Source organism: Schistocerca gregaria, chromosome X (assembly GCF_023897955.1).
Source record: "Schistocerca gregaria isolate iqSchGreg1 chromosome X, iqSchGreg1.2, whole genome shotgun sequence".
Classification (NCBI taxonomy): Eukaryota; Metazoa; Arthropoda; class Insecta; order Orthoptera; family Acrididae; genus Schistocerca; species Schistocerca gregaria.
In genome coordinates, this window is record NC_064931.1 from 332746377 (window position 1) to 332766668 (window position 20292).

At 39.9% G+C, this 20292-nt stretch overlaps 1 protein-coding gene across 6 annotated transcripts in view; it reads left to right on the forward strand.

Moving 5' to 3' along the window:
- The first annotated feature begins 10731 nt into the window (after window positions 1-10731).
- The window catches only part of LOC126299571 (zinc finger Ran-binding domain-containing protein 2), a 76545-nt gene continuing 66984 nt past the window's right edge, over window positions 10732-20292 (forward strand). For 3 of the 6 annotated variants that reach the window (XM_049991572.1, XM_049991571.1, XM_049991573.1), the window contains exons 1-2: window positions 14496-14530; window positions 15273-15325. In XM_049991572.1, the coding sequence (XP_049847529.1) occupies window positions 14511-14530; window positions 15273-15325 (73 nt within the window). In that variant the 5' untranslated portion in view covers window positions 14496-14510. The other 3 variants (XM_049991574.1, XM_049991576.1, XM_049991575.1) reach the window with 3 other exon arrangements.

Consider the following 20292-nt stretch of genomic DNA (forward strand, 5'->3'; position numbering starts at 1 on the left):
GGTACTGTGACGACAGATTCCGCTGTGGGCCAAAAAATACACTCCTGGAAATTGAAATAAGAACACCGTGAATTCATTGTCCCAGGAAGGGCAAACTTTATTGACACATTCCTGGGGTCAGATACATCACATGATCACACTGACAGAACCACAGGCACATAGACACAGGCAACAGAGCATGCACAATGTCGGCACTAGTACAGTGTATATCCACCTTTCGCAGCAATGCAGCCTGCTATTCTCCCATGGAGAGGATCGTAGAGATGCTGGATGTAGTCCTGTGGAACGGCTTGCTATGCCATTTCCACCTGGCGCCTCAGTTGGACCAGCGTTCGTGCTGGACGTGCAGACCGCGTGAGACGACGCTTCATCCAGTCCCAAACATGCTCAATGGGGGACAGACCCGGAGAGCTTGCTGGCCAGGGTAGCTGACTTACACCTTCTAGAGCACGTTGGGTGGCACGGGATACATGCGGACGTGCATTGTCCTGTTGGAACAGCAAGTTCCCTTGCCTGCTAGGAATGGTAGAACGATGGGTTCGATGACGGTTTTGATGTACCGTGCACTATTCAGTGTCCCCTCGACGATCACCAGAAGTGTACGGCCAGTGTAGGAGATCGCTCCCCACACCATGATGCCGGGTGTTGGTCCTGTGTGTCTCGGTCGTATGCAGTCCTGATTGTGGCGCTCACCTGCACGGCGCCAAACACGCATACGACCATCATTGGCACCAAGGCAGAAGCGACTCTCATCGCTGAAGATGACACGTCTCCATTCGTCCCTCCATTCACGCCTGTCGCGACACCACTGGAGGCGGGCTGCACGATGTTGGGGCGTGAGCGGAAGACGGCCTAACGGTGTGCGGGATCGTAGCCCAGCTTCATGGAGACGGTTGCGAATGGTCCTCGCCGATACCCCAGGAGCAGCAGTGTCCCTAATTTGCTGGGAAGTGGCGGTGCGGTCCCCTACGGCACTGCGTAGGATCCTACGGTCTTGGCGTGCATCCATGCGTCGCTGCGGTTCGGTCCCAGGTCGATGGGCACGTGCACCTTCCGCCGACAACATCGATGTACTGTGGAGACCTCACGCCCCACGTGTTGAGCAATTCGGCGGTACGTCCACCCGGCCTCCCGCATGCCCACTATACGCCCTCGCTCAAAGTCCGTCAACTGCACGTACGGTTCACGTCCATGCTGTCGCGGCATGCTACCAGTGTTAAAGACTGCGATGGAGCTCCGTATGCCACGGCGAACTGGCTGACACTGACGGCGGCGGTGCACAAATGCTGCGCAGCTAGCGCCATTCGTCGGCCAACACCGCGGTTCCTGGTGTGTCCGCTGTGCCGTGCGTGTGATCATTGCTTGTACAGCCCTCTCGCAGTGTCCGGAGCAAGTATGGTGGGTCTGACACACCGGTGTCAATGTGTTCTTTTTTTACATTTCCAGGAGTGTATATCTATGAAACCAGTGTTGCCAGATTTAATCGTTGTTTCATTAATTGTGGGTGGAAGGGGCATGGAATGGAAGTTTGTGGTGATTGTTTGGGAACAGAAGAGTGCGTATTTATTTGATTTTTTTTGTTATCAGTTTACTGACTGATTTGATGCGGCTCGCCACGAATTCCTTTTTATGTGCTAACCTCTTCATCTCAGAGTAGCACTTGCAACCTACGTCCTCAATTATTTGCTTGATGCATTCCAATCTCTGTCTTCCTCTACAGTTTTTGCCCTCTACAGCCCCCTCTAGTAACATGGAAGTCATTCCCTCATGTCTTAGGAGATGTCCTATCATCCTGTCCCTTCTCCTTATCAGTGTTTTCCACATATTCCTTTCCTCTCCGATTCTTCGTAGAACCTCCTCTTTCCTTACCTTATCAGTCCACCTAATTTTCAACATTCATCTATAGCATCACATCTCAAATGCTTCGATTCTCTTCTGTTCTGGTTTTTCCACAGTGCATGTTTCACTACCAAACAATGCTGTACTCCAGACATACATCCTCAGAAATTTCTTCTTCAAATTAAGGCCGGTATTTGATGTTAGTAGACTTCTCTTGGCCAGAAACGAATTTTTTGCTATAGCGAGTCTGCTATTGATGTCCTCCTTGCTCCGTCCGTCATTGGTTATTTTACTGCCTAGGTAGCAGAATTCCTTAACTTCATTGACTTCATGACCATCACTCCTGATGTTAAGTTTCTCGCTGTTCTCATTTCTACTACTTCTCATTACCTTCGTCTTTCTCCGATTTACTCTCAAACCATACTGTGTACTCATTAGACTGTTCATTCCGTTCAGCAGATCATTTAATTCTTCTTCACTTTCACTCAGGATAGCATTGTCATCAGCGAATCGTATCATTGGTATCCTTTCACCTTGTATTTTAATTCCACTCCTGAACCTTTCTTTTATTTCCATCATTGCTTCCTCGATGTACATATTAAAGAGCAGGGGCGAAAGGCTACAGCCTTGTCTTACACCCTTCTTAATACGAGCACTTCATTCTTGATCGTCCACTCTTATTATTCCCTCTTGGTTGTTGTACATATTGTATATGACCCGTCTCTCCCTATAGCTTACCCCTACTTTTTTCAGAATCTTGACAGCTTGCACAATTTTATATTGTCGAACGCTTTTTCCAGGTCGACAAATCCTATGAACGTGTCTTGATTTTTCTTTAGCCTTGCTTCCATTATTAGCCGAAACGTCAGAATTGCCTCTCTCGTGCCTTTACTTCTTGTAAAGCCAAACTGATCGTCACCTAGCGCATTCTCAATTTTCTTTTCCATTCTTCTGTATATTATTCTTGTAAGCAGCTTATATGCATGAGCTGTTAAGCTGATTGCGCGATAATTCGCGCACTTGTCAGCTCTTGCCATCTTTGGAATTGTGTGGATTATGCTTTTCCGAAAGTCAGATGGTATGTCGCCAGACTCATATATTCTACACACCAACGTGAATAGTCGTTTTGTTGCCACTTCCCCTAATGATTTTAGAAATTCTGATGGTATGTTATCTATCCCTTCTGCCTTATTTGACCGTAAGTCCTCCAAAGCTCTTTTAAATTCCGGTTCTAATACTGGGTTCCCAATCTCTTCTAAATCGACTCCTGTTTCTTCTTCTATCACATCAGACAAATCTTCACCCTCATAGAGGCTTTCAATGTATTCTTTCCACCTATCTGCTCTCTCCTCTCCATTTAACAGTGGAATTCCCGTTGCACTCTTAATGTTACCACCGTTGCTTTTAATGTCACCAAAGGTTGTTTTGACTTTTCTGTATGCTGAGTCTGTCCTTCCGACAATCATATCTTTTTCGATGTCTTCACATTTTACCTGCAGCCATTTCGTCTTAGCTTCCCTGCACTTCCTATTTATTTCATTCCTCAGCGACTTGTATTTCTGTATTCCTGATTTTCCCAGAACATGTTTGTACTTCCTCCTTTCATCAATCAACTGAAGTATTTCTTCTGTTACCCATGGTTTCTTCGCAGCTATCTTCTTTGTACCTATGTTTTCCTTCCCAACTTCTGTGATGGCCCTTTCTAGAGATGTCCATACCTCTTCAACTGCGCTGCCTACTGCGCTATTCCTTATTGCTGTATCTACAGCATTAGAGAACTTCAAACGTATCTCGTCATTCCTTAGAACTTCCGTATCCCACTTCTTTGTGTATTGATTCTTCCTGACTAATGTCTTGAAATTCAGCCTACTCTTCATCACTACTATATTGTGATCTGAGTCTATATCTGCTCCTGGGTACGCCTTACAATCCAGTATCTCATTTCGGAATCTCTGTCTGACCATGATGTAATCTAATTGAAACCTTCCCGTATCTCCCGGCCTTTTCCAAGTATACTTCCTCCTCTTGTGATTCTTGAACAGAGTATTCGCTATTACTAGCTGAAACTTGTTACAGAACTCAAGTAGTCTTTCTCCTCTTTCATTCCTTGTCCCAAGCCCATATTCTCCTGTAACCTTTCCTTCTACTCCTTCCCCTACAACTGCATTCCAGTCGCCCATGACTATTAGATTTTCGTCCCCCTTTACATACTGCATTACCCTTTCAATATCCTCATACTTTCTCTACCTATTCAGCTTCAGCTTGCGACGTCGGCATGTATACCTGAACTATCATTGTCGTTGTTGGTCTGCTGTCGATTCTGATTAGAACAACCTGGTCACTGAACTGTTCACAGTAACTCACCCTCTACCCTACCTTCCTATGCATAAAGAATCCTACACCTCCAGAATGAGATTTTCACTCTGCAGCGGAGTGTGCGCTGATATGAAACTTCCTGGCAGATTAAAACTGTGTGCCCGACCGAGACTCGAACTCGGGACCTTTGCCTTTCGCGGGCAAGTGCTCTACCAACTGAGCTACCGAAGCACGACTCACGTCCGGTACTCACAGCTTCACTTCTGCCAGTATCTGTCTCCTACCTTCCAAACTTTACAGAAGCTCTTCTGCGAAACTTGCAGAACTAGCACTCCTGAAAGAAAGGATATTGCGGAGACATGGCTTAGCCACAGCCTGGGGGATGTTTCCAGAATGAGATTTTCACTCTGCAGCGGAGTGTGCGCTGATATGAAACTTCCTGGCAGATTAAAACTGTGTGCCCGACCGAGACTCGAACTCGGGACCTTTGCCTTTCGCGGGCAAGTGCTCTACCAACTGAGCTACCGAAGCACGACTCACGTCCGGTACTCACAGCTTCACTTCTGCCAGTATCCGTCTCCTACCTTCCAAACTTTACAGAAGCTCTTCTGCGAAACTTGCAGAACTAGCACTCCTGAAAGAAAGGATATTGCGGAGACATGGCTTAGCCACAGCCTGGGGGATGTTTCCAGAATGAGATTTTCACTCTGCAGCGGAGTGTGCGCTGATATGAAACTTCCTGGCAGATTAAAACTGTGTGCCCGACCGAGACTCGAACTCGGGACCTCGGTCGGGCACACAGTTTTAATCTGCCAGGAAGTTTCATATCAGCGCACACTCCGCTGCAGAGTGAAAATCTCATTCTGGAAACATCCCCCAGGCTGTGGCTAAGCCATGTCTCCGCAATATCCTTTCTTTCAGGAGTGCTAGTTCTGCAAGTTTCGCAGAAGAGCTTCTGTAAAGTTTGGAAGGTAGGAGACGGATACTGGCAGAAGTGAAGCTGTGAGTACCGGACGTGAGTCGTGCTTCGGTAGCTCAGTTGGTAGAGCACTTGCCCGCGAAAGGCAAAGGTCCCGAGTTCGTGTCTCGGTCAGGCACACAGTTTTAATCTGCCAGGAAGTTTCATATCAGCGCACACTCCGCTGCAGAGTGAAAATCTCATTCTGGAAACATCCCCCAGGCTGTGGCTAAGCCATGTCTCCGCAATATCCTTTCTTTCAGGAGTGCTAGTTCTGCAAGTTTCGCAGAAGAGCTTCTGTAAAGTTTGGAAGGTAGGAGACGGATACTGGCAGAAGTGAAGCTGTGAGTACCGGACGTGAGTCGTGCTTCGGTAGCTCAGTTGGTAGAGCACTTGCCCGCGAAAGGCAAAGGTCCCGAGTTCGAGTCTCGGTCGGGCACACAGTTTTAATCTGCCAGGAAGTTTCAATCCTACACCTGTTATACCATTTTCTGCTGGTGTTGATATTACCCAATACTCATCTGACCAGAAATCCTTGTCTTCCTTCCACTTCACTTCGCTGACCCCTACTATATCTAGATTGAGCCTTTGCATTTCCCTTTTCAGATTATCTAGTTTCCCTACCACGTTCAAGCTTCTGACATTCCATGCCCCGACTCGTAGAACATTATCCTTTCGTTGATTATTCAATCTTTTTCTCATGGTAACTTCCCCTTTGGCAGTCCCCTCCCGGAGATCCGAATGGGGGACTATTCCGGAATCTTTTGCCCATGGAGAGATCGTCATGACACTTCTTCAACTACAGGCCACATGTCCTGTGGATTCACGTTACGTGTCTTTAATGCAGTGCTTTCCATTGCCTTCTGCATCCTCATGTCGTTGATCATTGCTGATTCTTCCGCCTTTAGGGGCAATTTCTCACCCCTAGGACAAAAGAGTAAACTGAACCTCTATCCGCTCCTCTGCTCTCTTTGACAAGGCCATTGGCAGAATGAGGCTGACTTCTTATGCCAGAAGTCTTCGGCTGCCAATGCTGATTATTTATCAAAATTTAGGCAATGGTGGGGATCGAAGAGGGGACCAAAGACGTTTTGATTATGAATCAATGAAGCTACCCCTAGACGATGGGTTCTTTGACATACGACTAAATTTAGCAACATGCAACTGGCATTTAGTTCCTGGATAGTTTCTTAGTAATATGGATCTCAGTGAAGTGTTCTTATGGAATACAAATTGTCAAGTATTCAAGAACATTTGTCCATCTTCGTAATAATATATTTCCTCAGTTACCTTTTTCAAAACTTTAGAAGTATTTTTTTAATAGCTGAAGTGGAAATCAATTATTAACATCTCATTTAGTATATTATGAATGTTTGCACAGAGCTCTAATGTCATTCGCATATTTCTAACTTTAAATCTGAACAATAACACAGCATCGGAGAGGCCCCTGAAATTAGCTTCCCTTATGTTAACAAGAATTTAATCCTACCTCGTTTGGGAAAAAGAAAGGTTGTCGTCACATTTATTGTGCCAAACAGGTGATAAACCATTAGACGAATGCTAAGTTTTCTCTAAACTTGAAAAAAAATGAAAGTGTCGCGTCATTGAAGCTCCTGATTTGATGTTGCAATAAAAAGTAAGCTTAAATTTTACTCTGTAATTCTTACATATAAAACATAAAATACATTTAGGACAATACAATTATCGTAACTAATGAACGCAAAAAACATACTATCATAAACAGGTACTGTGACAGCAATTTCAGCTGTGGGCCAAAAAATGTATCTATGAAACCAGTGTTGCCAGATTTAATCGTTGTTTCATTAATTGTGGGTGGAAGGGGCACGGAATCTAAGTTTGTAGTGATTATTTGGGAACAGAAGAGTAGGGATTTCTTTGATATACCACTAAATTTAGCAACACGCAACTGGCATATATTTCCTGATTAGTCACTTAATAATATAGATCTCAGTGGAGTGTTCTCATGGAATACAAATTAAGAAGTATTCAAGAACATTTGCAAATCTTCATAATAATAATGTTCCTCAGTTACCTTTTTCAAAACTTTAGAAGAATATTTTAATAGCTAAAGTGAAAATCAATTATTAAAATCTCATTTAGTATATTTATGAATGTCTGCACCGAGCTCTGATGCTGTTCGCATATTTATAACTTTAAATCTGAACAATAACACAGCAGCGGAGTTGCCAACGATATTAGCTTTCCTTATGTTAATGAGAATTTAATCCTACCTCGTTTGGGAAAAGGGAAGGTTGTAGTCACATATACTGTGCCAAACGATTGATAAACCATTAGACAAATGCTGAGTTTTCTCTAAACTTGAAGAAAAAATGAAAATGTCGTTGCATTGAAGCTGCTGATTTGATGTTGCAATAAAAAGTGAGCTTAAATTTTACTCCGTAATTCTTACATATAAAACATAAAATACATTGAGAACAAGACAATCATCATAACCAACGAATGCAAAAAACATACTATCATAAAAAAGCACTGTCAGAGCAGTTTCAGCTGTGGGCCAAAAAATATATCTATGAAACCAGTGTTGCCAGATTTAATCGTTGTTTCATTAATTGTGGGTGGAAGGGGCACGGAATGGAAGTTTGTGGAGATTGTTTGGCAACAGAAGAGTGGTGATTTCTTTGATATACGACTAAATGTAGCAACATGCAACTGGCACTTAGTTCCTGGAGAGTCACATAGTAATATAGATCTCAGTGGAGTGTTCTCATGGAATACAAATTATGAAGCATTCAAGAACATTTGTAAATCTTCATAATAAAAATGTTCCTCAGCTACCTTTTTCAAAACTTCAGAAGAATATTTTAATAGCTAAAGTGGAAATCAATTATTAACATCTCATTTAGTATATTTATGAATGTTTGCACCGAGCTCTGATGCTGTTCGCATATATATAACTTTACATCTGAACAATAACACAGCATCGGAGTTGCCCCCGATATTAGCTTTCCGTATGTTAACGAGAATTTAAACCTACCTCGTTTGGGAAAAGGAAAGCTTGTCTTGACAAATATGTGCCAAACGAGTGATAAAACATTAGACAAATCTTGAGTTTTCTCTAAACTTGAAGAGAAATGAAAATGTCGTTGCATTGAAGCTGCTGATTTGATGTTGCAATAAAAAGTAAGTTTAAATTTTACTCCATAATTCTTACATATAAAACATAAAATATGTTAAGGACAATACAACTATCAGAACCAACGAACGCAAAAAACATACTATCATAAAAAGGTACTGTGAGAGCAATTTCAGCTGTGGGCCAAAAAATATATCTATGTAACCAGTGTTGTCAGATTTAACCGTCGTTTCATTAATTGTGGGTGGAAGGGACACGGAATGGAAGTTTGTGGAGATTGTTTGGCAACAGAAGAGTGGGGATTTCTTTGATATACGACTAAATGTAGCAACATGCAACTCTCATTTAGTTCCTGGATAGTCACTTAGTAATATAGATCTCAATGAAGTGTTCTTATGGAACACAAATTGTGAAGTATTCAAGAACATTTGTCCATCTTCGTAATAATAATGTTCCTCAGTTATCTTTCGCAAAACTATAGGAGAATATTTTAATAGCTAAATTGGAAATCAATTATTAACATCTCATTTAGTATATTTATGAATGTTTGCACCAAGCTCTGATGCTGATCGCATATTTATAACTTTAAATCTGAACAAAAACACAGCATCGGGGTTGCCCCTGATATTAGCTTTCCGTATGTTAATGTGAATTTAATCGTACCTCGTTTGGGAAAAGGAAAGGTTGTCGTCACATTTACTGTGCCAAACGGGTGATAAAACATTAGATGAATCTTGATTTTTCTCTAAACTTGAATAAAAATGAAAATGTCGTTGCATTGAAGCAGCTGATTTGATGTTGCAATAAAAAGCAAGTTTAAATTTTACTCCTTAATTCTTACATATAAAACAGAAAATACGTTGAGGACAATACAATTATCAGAACCAACAAATGCAAAAAAACATACTATCATAAAGAGCTACTGTGAGAGCAATTTCACCTGTGGGCCAAAAAATATATCTATGAAACCAGTGTTGCCAGATTCAATCGTCGTTTCATTAGTTGTGGGTGGAAGGGGCACGGAATGTTAGATTGTGGTGATTGTTTGGGAACAGAAGAGTGGGGATATCTTTGATATACGTCTAAATTTAGCAACATGCAACTGGCATTTAGTTCCTGGATAGTCACTTAGTAATATAGATATCAGTGGGGTGTTCTTTTGGAATACAATTTGTGAAGTATTCAAGAACATTTGTCCATCCTCGTAATAAAATTGATCCTCAGTTACCTTTCGCAAAACTATAGAAGAATATTTTAATAGCTAAATTGGAAATCAATTATTTACATCTCATTTAGTGTATTTATGAATGTTTACACCAAGCTCTGATGCCGATCGCATGTTTATAACTTTAAATCTGAACAAAAACACAGCATCGGAGTTGCCCCCGATATTAGCTTACCTTATGTTAATGAGAATTTAATCCTACCTCGTTTGGGAAAAGGAAAGGTTGTCGTCACATTTACTGTGCCAAACGGGTGATAAAACATTAGACGAATCTTGAGTTTTCTCTAAACTTGAAGAAAAATGAAAATGTCGTTGCATTGAAGCAGCTGATTTGATGTTGCAATAAAAAGCAAGTTTAAATTTTACTCCGTAATTCTTACATATAAAACAGAAAATACGTTGACGACAATACAATTATCAGAACCAACGAACGCAAAAAACAAACTATCATAAAGTGCTACTGTGAGAGCAATTTGAGCTGTGGGCCAAAAAATATATCTATGAAACCAGTGTTGCCAGATTCAACCGTCGTTTCATTAATTGTGGGTGGAAGGGGCACGGAATTTAAGATTGTGGTGATTGTTTGGGAACAGAAGAGTGGGGATTTCTTTGATATAGTCTAAATTTAGCAACATGCAACTGGCATTTAGTTCCTGGACAGTCACTTAGTAATATAGATCTCACTGGGGTGTTCTTTTGGAATACAAATTGTGAAGTATTCAAGAACATTTGTCCATCTTCGTAATAATAATGTTCCTCAGTTAGCTTTCTCAAAACTTTAGAAGAAAATGTTATAGGTAAAGTGGAACTCAATTATTAACATCTCAATTAGTATATTTATGAATGTTTGCACCAAGCTCTGATGCCGTTTGCATATTTATAACTTTAAATCTGAACAACAACACTGCATCAGAGTTGCCCCCGATATTAGCTTTCCTTATGTGAACGAGAATTTAACCTTACCTCGTTTGGGAAAAAGAAAGGTTGTTGTCACTTTTACTTTGCCAAACGGGTGATAAACTATTAGACGAATACTGAGTTTTAACTAAACTGGAAGAAAAATGAAAATGCCGTTGCATTGAAGCTGCTGATTTGATGTTGCAATAAAAAGTAATCTTAAGTTTTACTCCGTAATTCTTACATCTAAAACATAAAATACATTGAGGACAATACAATTATCGAAATCAACGAACGCAAAAAACATACTATCATAAAAAGGTACTGTGACAGCAATTTCAGCTATGGGCCAAAAAATATATCTATGAAACCAGTGTTGCCAGATTTAATCGTTGTTTCATTAATTGTGGGTGGAAGGGGCACGGAATGGAAGTTTGTGGTGATTGTTTGGGATCGGAAGAGTGGGGATTTCTTTGATATACAACTAAATTTAGCAACACAAATTAAAATCTTAAAATTTTCTATTCCGTCGTAACGATTTGATACAAAGTATGGACACGGCATCGGGTAACAGTCGATTTAAAATGAGCGAAGGTGATTGGATATGCAGTGATCCTCAGTAAGTAAAACAAATATCACTGAGGTAGTGTGTTAACTATTCCCTCTGCCTTTTGTCATCGTTAATATTCATGGTTCATTTGTTGGTATTTCAAACTTTACACCGCCTTTGATTTACAAGCAGAACTTTCGTCATTTAATTTTGACGCGGGTAAAACATGTCTCTCTTCTCCCTCCCCCCCCCCCCCCCCCCTCCATCCAGTTTGTTCTATAGTGATTGTTTACCTCGACACCGATCAGTGCCTTGATTAAATTCCAGATCGCAGCGCAGGATAAACAAATCTAGGAAATACCCTATGTTGCATTGTGTGACCTTTGAAAAGAAATCGTAGAGATCTGTTCATCCATCCGTAAAAGACACACCAATGGACAGTAGTTATCGCCTATTAGTGTTTACCCTATACAGATCCATTCACAACTCGAGGGTCTGACATTTAGCCTAATGTTGTTTCTTTGAAATGTGTGTAAACTTAATGTTTGCAGTACTATACTTTATCATGGATCTTAAGTGAGAATACTCATACTGAAATTTAAGTTTCATCACATACGAATATTTGTGAGCGTAGAAACGTTAAAATCGTGTTAAATGCGTATTTCCAGTGGTACTCAAATCTCTTCAACGGGTACTCTGTTGTGAGCCGGAAACCGGTATTGTGTAGATTCATTAGTAAATGTAAATTCCGATTTTACTCAAACGTTGTGTTGTTTTATATTTGGGTTGTTTCAGTAACTTCACTGTGCTGTAACGGTATTTTCAGATGCAAAACACTTGATCTGTTTATTATATCGTCAAACGAAGTGTAAGATATGTTCTAAATACGAACATCTGTATTTTAAGATCATTGAGTCTGACTAGTTGGAATAGTATAATTCTTAAAGTATGCTGTATAGAATAACACGGCTTCTTCATACACGTATCAAACTCGTATCTTTCGTCTTTGTCTTTAGAAACATATGTAACTAAAAAATTTATGCTCTACACACACATAACTATGTATGTATGTCCAAAAGTAACTGATCACCTCTGTACTGGATAACTAACTGCATCAAACATAAATACTGGTGAACCAAGGTGTTTTCCTCCTATTTCTTCATTTGACAGAGTGGAGTTAGTTTATGTATCATCGTCCAGATTTAGCTTTTCTAAGTAATCCTGAATGACCACCATTGAATACTGTGGTGGTTGTTTTAAATGATATGGTTGCTTACTCCTTTCATTTTTTTTCCTCACTCAGTGATCGTGCATTTTCGCAACTGATATTACTGTCAAAAATTTCTCTCTAATTCCTTTGAGGTGACTGTAGCAGGCTATAGCCGAAGATGATGATCTGCTTGAAGGATTCATCCGCAGCTCGTGGTCTAGTGGCTAGCTTTGCTACCTCTGGATCACGGGCTCCCGGGTTCTATTCCCAGCCAGGTTAGGGATCTTCTCTGGTTGGGGACTGGGTGTTTGTTTTGTCCACATCATTTCATCACCACCATCATTCGTGGCGGTGGCTAGATGGGATTGTGTAAAACGTGGACTTTGAAAAATTGGGATGTTGTACGGGTGCTGATGACCGTGCAGTTGAGCGCCCCACAAACCGATAACTATAATGACTGAGGATCCGCCTGGATAATAGAGTGTATAAGTAGTTTTCCACAAAAGCGAGGGCTAACGCATACTAACTTGATTTCTTGTGACATTGATTTTTTTTTTTACATAAAAATTCTCATATATCCTGTTCATTTTAGTTGATATGTAATCATGCTAGTGGTGCAGCACTGGATTTTTTGTCAGTCTTCAAAATGCACCAATTGTAGTATTAAAATCTGCATTCCAAATTAGTGTTTTGTGGATTCTCAATGAGATAAGAGCTTATAGTACTGTAGATGTTAATCCAGGGATATGTACTTCTGTGTTTTAGAACATTTAGTGTCTAGGAAGAGCACGATTTAAATCTCAGTCTAAAGCGCTTGCAGATGATGTCAAGTTAGTGGTAGCAAAATGGCTGTTGCTGAATTCTTGCCTCTAGGTTTTTTTTTAACCTTAGGGTTACTGGGACATTAAATTCTAAACTCTCACCTAAGATGACAGGGCTCAACAGAAGCATCCAATTCCACCCATCTGCTTTGACCCATGACGTAAGGGTGTTGTGTATGACGTCGTCATTGCGGAGTTTGAGTTGGTTGTGTTTGTAGATGTCATCTTGTATCTGTTGGTGATAAGTAATTGTTTTTTTGAGACGGTTTGTTGAAATGTTCTGTGTATTTGTTGTGTGTTGAATGTCTTTCAATTTACATAGGGATGTTTGACTTTTGAATTTTTGAGGTATTGTGGTTTTGGGTTTGTTTTTTGAAGTTGTAGGTGTTGGTTTTTTCATATCAATAGTTGTGGTTGACCTATAAAGGTCAAGGGAAATGACCGATTCCATTTTTTATAGTTTTATATGTAGGTACTAGTGTTTTGGTATCATCAGCATTGTCTGATTCCAATTTGTGTAGTTTTTGCTGTAGGCCTTGGTGTTTTGGTATCGTCAGCTGCGGTTGACCTGTACCGGTCAAGGGAAGTGTTCAATTACTATAGATATTGTAATTATTTTTGTGTGTTTTGGGATTGCGGTTTCTTTTTAACTGTTATATTTAGCTTGTCCCCTCCCAAAAAAAAACCATTTCCCACATATGTCCTGTTATTTTGATTGTATTTTAGGGGGAAGATGTTATTGTCTTATTTATGTGTATTATTGTGTTTGTTGCCGTGTGTGTGTGTAGTGACATAATAGGCGCCATATTGGGGACACTTAGAATAGCCATTTCCGCCATATTGACGACGTCATGCGTCACAGCGGACGGGTGGAATCGGACACTTCAGTAATCCCAGATGACGGACACTCCAATTAAAGGCACATTTAGGTACCTAAAAACAACTTGGAAACAAAGCACAACACACACGTCATTCACTATAACGTGCTATGCACTGCTCGGTAATTCATTATTTAAGTAATCATGTGTGATTACTCATGCTTGATTGTACTTTGAGACAATGCCCAGTCTTTGATAGCATCTATGTTGGTAATACATTGAAGACCTAATAACAATAAAATGAAAGTCTTTTGAGAATGACAGTTATTTCAAATAATCAGTTAAGTTGAAGATTCTATATTCTTAGTCCTAAAATGATTTGGAAAATTCTAGAGAGTTCTTAATTCAAAACCGTTTTAATTCTACCACTTTTACAATCAAAATTGTTTTCACACACTGGTGAATTGCCATATTTTGTTGTCAGTCAGTCACATGTAATATTTTTGGCTCAGAAACAAGTTAGTTTCGAAGTATGTGATTAAATGTGTCTCTCACATAATACATTGTTCATCTGTTTAAAACTTCAAATGCTTCCATCCCTGTATATATACTCCTTTATGTAATTTTTCATGACCCCTGCACACTTGTGACCCTGTGGTATTCACATGCCATGGTCTAATTAAAAACACTTGTTGGGTGAGATCTTCCATGCGTCATTCCAGTATTGCTGCTATGACTATCAGCAGTCCATCTCATCAGTTATGGCTTCAGCAAACAGCAAGTATGTAGTCCTGCTCTTGTACACTGACATTAATGATAGTCATACAGACTGCTGGCTACTGAATGTATCAGCTACTATGCATGATTCAAACACTAAGCTATGAGTTCATTGATGTGTTATAGCTCATTGGCAACAGTGGGCAATTTGTGTAAGACATTGAGAGCTCTTATTGGAAGAAATCAGTTCCAAGGTGTAAAATTTCAACTAACAAGAACTGTCAGTCTGACTGTAAGCACATGGGAGAAAGCCAGTGGGCACTCAGATTACCTTTCTGTAATTATTATACAGAAAGGAGTGGAAAAAAAGGCACCACTGATATCGCATTACAGTTGCTATGTTGTTTAAGGCATTTGTCACATTTCCTGTCACTGGTCAAAGCTCATGACTCGTATTGAATATTTCTCTTTATCTGGCCTATGCTGTGAATGCTATTTAATGTTCTCTTGCAAGGAATGAGAAGATTCAGTTTACTGGGAGACATTGCTGAAATTGTGAAAAGTGATGTCTGCATTTTAGTTAGGGTTCATCCAAATTGATAGATGGATACATAATTGTGGTCTGGCATCTACAAAATGTTGTATGAAGCTCCCCGACTTCAGTGACGTATTACACACTTAGCTGTAATCCACCTGAAGTAGTTTGCAGCTATTTATGTACTTTCTTTATCATTGGTACAAGCATTGCAGTCTTACTCTTCTGAATTTCTGTTAAGTGTGTATTATATTCTGTGTGAACTTTTCAGGTGTGGCAATATTAACTTTGCGAGGCGGGACACCTGTAATCGGTGCGATAAGGGTAAGTGTACACACGGATTTGAAAATAGTGTTCTTATGGAGAATTGGTTTTGTGGATTGAAAATCTATCTCTGTGTAAGAAACACTACAGTAGTTCACTGTTTTACAGTGTTAAGATATTTTGTAATGTAAATTTTGTGTAAGACATGTCTGAGCTTGTTGCATCAAAGTTTCGAACACTGAGTGAGAATTGGGTCTGTTCAAGCAGCAGTAAGAATTCATCATATGTGTGTGCTCATAAAAATGAGCATCCGAGCTGTACACCTGACAGCACAGAAAGTAGCAGTAGCTGAAATTGGAAATGGTCATCATATTATGCAGGCCATTACACAGTGTACATCATGCTTCTTCAGTTTCTGACAAACAATACACTATTTAAGCAGTGGCTAAAAACCCATACACACACGGTTGGCAACAGTGAGGAAATTAGTTTGAGAATTTTCCTCAAACTGCTAGTTTTCTCCCAAGTGCATAGCAGCCATTTTGTGTCATTTCTTATGCTCATTTTTTATGACTCAGATGGTTTGTGCCTTCTGCAGTGTTCTTTAGTCTTTTTTGATTTTATTTTCTTGTAAGTGTGTAAAGTTCTTCTGTAAAATTCATTTGTTTTAATAGCTTAGAAGAAATGCAATAGGAGGGGTGATCAATGACATTATAGAAGGTACTTTCATTACAAGGGAAAAAATCTTTAAAAAAATTAAACTTATCATACATTTAAAATATGTAATCAGACAAAGTTGACATTGGCAGTGTGTTAGGAAATTTTATAGCCTATTTGTCAGTTATTGGCAACTCAAATTTTATCCGTATTGTCAGATTTTTCTTTTTTTGCTTTATCAGTATCACATTCCATTTCACTTCGAGAATAATATGATGATCCTAGAATATAAAACACTATACCGAATATTGTATTGAAATTCAAGAGAAACATTTGAATGGCCCCACCTTATTGGTATGACATCAAATTTTGCAGACATAGTGACAAAATCTGCACCTAGCACGACAGAGTACTAAATCTCAAAGCTTTTACTCCTTGCTCTAGTTGCACATCAAAGAATGCTGTCTAACTGAATGAGAGGATGCGACCTCCCTTGACCTCAAACTCGTAGCATGGGTGACAATGACATCATTAGTGGAACCACACACACCTAATTTTCCTCAAGCATCACATGCCAAGTCACCCTCTCCCCCTTTCAGAATGAAATATATCATCAGACTAACAACCAATGGCTGAAAGAGCCACAGACTGCAAGTAATAGAAAGAAATAATCATCTTCCATCCCAGAAGTCATGACAGGAAGGTGCTCACAGAAACAGAAGTCTCGCAGGGACAGGAAGGAAAAATTGAAAATGAAACTAAATTTGGCAGTACCAGCCAATCCAGCTCAATCACCCCTGATGTTGAGCCTATGAAAACTGAAGAAGAACTGCATCCTCAGATTGTACACAAACCACTATTAACGTAACTTGTACTACCTTCCCCTTCACTATATTCACAAAACCAAATCTGATGTACCATCAAGAGACTCTCCAGCTGGCCGAATTCTGTTAACAGATGGCTACTTACCCTGCTGTCTGTATGACAGTACACGAGATATGGTATTCAGAAATCAAATTCCCAAGTGATGATAACTACATCTATTGTTATATTCACACTAACAGCAAGAAGACATCTGGAGGTCCCTATATACTGATACAGTCGGACACCATCAGTGAGCAAGTGCCACTAACCTATGGATTGGAATCTGTGGCAGTGCAAGTCCATTTGTCCATTAAGGGGAACAGTATCTAATATCTACTTCTCCCAGATAGAAACATACCATATCACAAGCTGGCAGACCTAGTAGAACTAATGTCTCCGCCTTTCTTGCCACTGGGGGACTGAAATACCCACAAAAATGTGTTGGCAACAAAAACCACATCCAGTAAGGGTCAGTCAACAGAGCTATTAATTTCTGAGCCAGAGTTGAGCCGCCAGAATTCACACTTCATCACACATGTTGATCGTATTCCACCATAGATATTACAATCTGTAACCTGAACAGCTCCCCCCAATCCCATTGCCACATTGACCATTTTCTTATCAGTGTGTGTCCATTAGCAAGTACCTTCCACAAGAACTTGCAGATATATTTACATTAGTATAAAAATTTGCACAAATTTGCTTGTGCAAGTTGCTTGGGCAAAAATTGATTCTGTAAAGGAAAGGATACTGCGGCATACATATTTAAGATTACAGGAAACACTTGATTAATTTATTGCCCATACAGAGCCTGCAAATTGTGAACTTTTTTTTTACATATTGGATTATCTATTGTATCAAAATAATTCTGCTACCATATTTTATAGTGCATTGTACCTTTAACCCTATTCTTCAAATCTATATGCACATCCCACAGCTGGCTGCTTTGGCCGAGCAGTTCTAGGCACTTCAGTCGATAACTGCAGTGCTGCTATCGTCGCAGGTTCGAATCCTGCCTCGGGCATGGATGCGTGTGATGTCTTTAGGTTAGTTAGGTTTAAGTAGTTCTGTCTAGGGGACTGATGACCTCAGATGTTAAGTCCCATAGTACTTAGCCATTTACATCCTACAATATAGGAAAGCACTCAACTTTCCTGATAAAAAGTTGTGTTTTTTCACTGGTCTGCATGTATTTCTCACTTCTTGACACAACCCTGCTGTTAAACACAAGATGCAAGAAACTGTTTCCATGAACCTGCAGAAACTGCTAATGGAAGTTGATTAAACTTGCAAAAGTACACTTGCTGGTGATGTTTCCACATAAAAGGACTAGTAGAAATAGCTTCTACAACTGACTTCCAGAAGTCAACTTGCTGTTGGACACATGTCTTTATCTTCCCAAACTATTGATTAGCAGAATTTGACCGTGCTAATCATTTAGAAAAGCCAACTGGCAAGCTTTCACCTCGAAAGCAATATCTGAAACCAGTCAACAGAAGGAAATCGAAAGAGTGATAAAGGATGCTATTGACAAAATTATACTGTACATGCTGTGGAAGCAAGAATCCTCTATTCATTGTGCCCTCCCACCACTCGAGAAACCTGTGCACTGATGGGCAAAAAGAAATACCTGCAGCTATTGGAGAGCTTTGGCAGGTGCTTTGATGACACAAATACATTCCTTCTGTGGAACATTTAGTTGTGTTGAAGGTGCATTGAGTAAGGGTACAATTTTTAATAAACAAGAATAATCTGGAGTGCTGGGGACACTATGTATCATCAATGAGAGCCCATTCCCCGTGCACAGAAATATACTGATTCCTCAATCATTGCAGACTGGGTATCTGCCCCAGGTGGGAATTTCAGGGGTTCTAAATTCATATTCTTGAAGGAAAAAAAAGTACTTGTTTCACAAATGCACTGCTGATGACCTGCTGTATTCAGTGCACATTGGTCTATTGATTATTCATATGATTTTGTAATGCATTCTTGTTGGTTTTTGAACACATTATAAGTTATTTTCTGAATGACTCATAAGTTGATTTTTGAATGCATGCATAGATATGTGATGTTTCTGCCAGGGGAATAGCCATCTCATATACAAATAAAAAGCTTTCCTGCAGACAAAAGGAGATAGGGCTATATGAGCTGAGCCGAATAAACCCGAATGGGTGAATGTCAATACTGTTTGCTCATGTGGTTGACTGGGTGTGCGAAAAATTAGCATTGTTATAATTACTAACAAAATCCATAGATTCAGTCTACTAGAGTGGAAATAAATGACTAACAGGAATGACAAGTAAAAAAGATTACATAATATCTTCTTGGTGTATCCAAGAAAATGAAATTTTGACAAATTTTTGCCAGAGCGCTGAACTATTGAAGACCAGTTGTACAGTCCTCGGCTAGCAGTTGCTTGATTCTATTGTCTGTAGTAAACCTAATAGGCATTTGATATTGGCACTTCGTGACTTATATTATGTCATGTTATTTGTGTAAACAAAGTACATAAAAACGACCATTTGTGCAATAAAAGTCTTGCTTATTTTGCTTGCTGCAATATTAGAAAAACCTATTTAATTTTATCTAGCAGAGAGCGACAAAATAGACATAATCAGATTGTGATTGTAATAATTGAATCCTTAAAGGATCTTGCTGAGGCCAGGATTTCTGTGGCAGAATAATCTATAGAATTTCCTGTGGAGATACATGCTTGACTATGGCTGACTTAGAGGGCTACGAAAGGTGAGTGTGGCATTAATGTTCAATGCACCTTTCACATACTCTGTGTGTTCTCTGAACAATGTAGACTTTGCCGTGCTGTGAAGATATTCTGTAGTTTCCAGCCCTCCGCAATCCCAGATCATCTTTCACTGAGCTCAGAAGAGAACAAGTCTTTGTAGGCGGCCAGAAGATTACTTTGTTTCCTTAGGATTCACCTAATTTTGATGAAATATTGATAACATATGGAAGGAACACCGTAGATTTGAACCACTCCTCGTCTTTCTCTTGTCGGTGGTCACATGTCTTGCTCTTCAGAGCTGTGCTGACCCAATGTGGAGGATGTCCATTATTTGTGAACACAGTGAAAGTGTTTCAACTCCTTTGCAAGGCTGTTAGACACACTATGTGCCAGGCGCACCAAAGTTCGAAGGACCCCCGTAGCTTGTGATGGACGGTGGCAGCCAGACGCCTACAAATACAGGAGTGTATGTATGGGCTTACAGTAAATGGAATGTCCCAATGATCAATCAACTTTCTGACTTAGCAAAACATCTAGAAACAGCAGCCAGCCAACCTTCTCTACTTCAGTTGTAAATTGGATATTCTTGAGAATTGAATTAAATTGCTGCAAAAAGCGTGACAGTTCTTCTTTACATAGCCGTAGAAAACTTTTGGTTTAATTCTGTCAAATCAAGTGCCCTCTTCCCAGAGTCTTCAATAAAAGAAAAGTTTACTACCAGAAAGGTAGAGGATGACCCATGGCACTACCATCAGTTTACTCA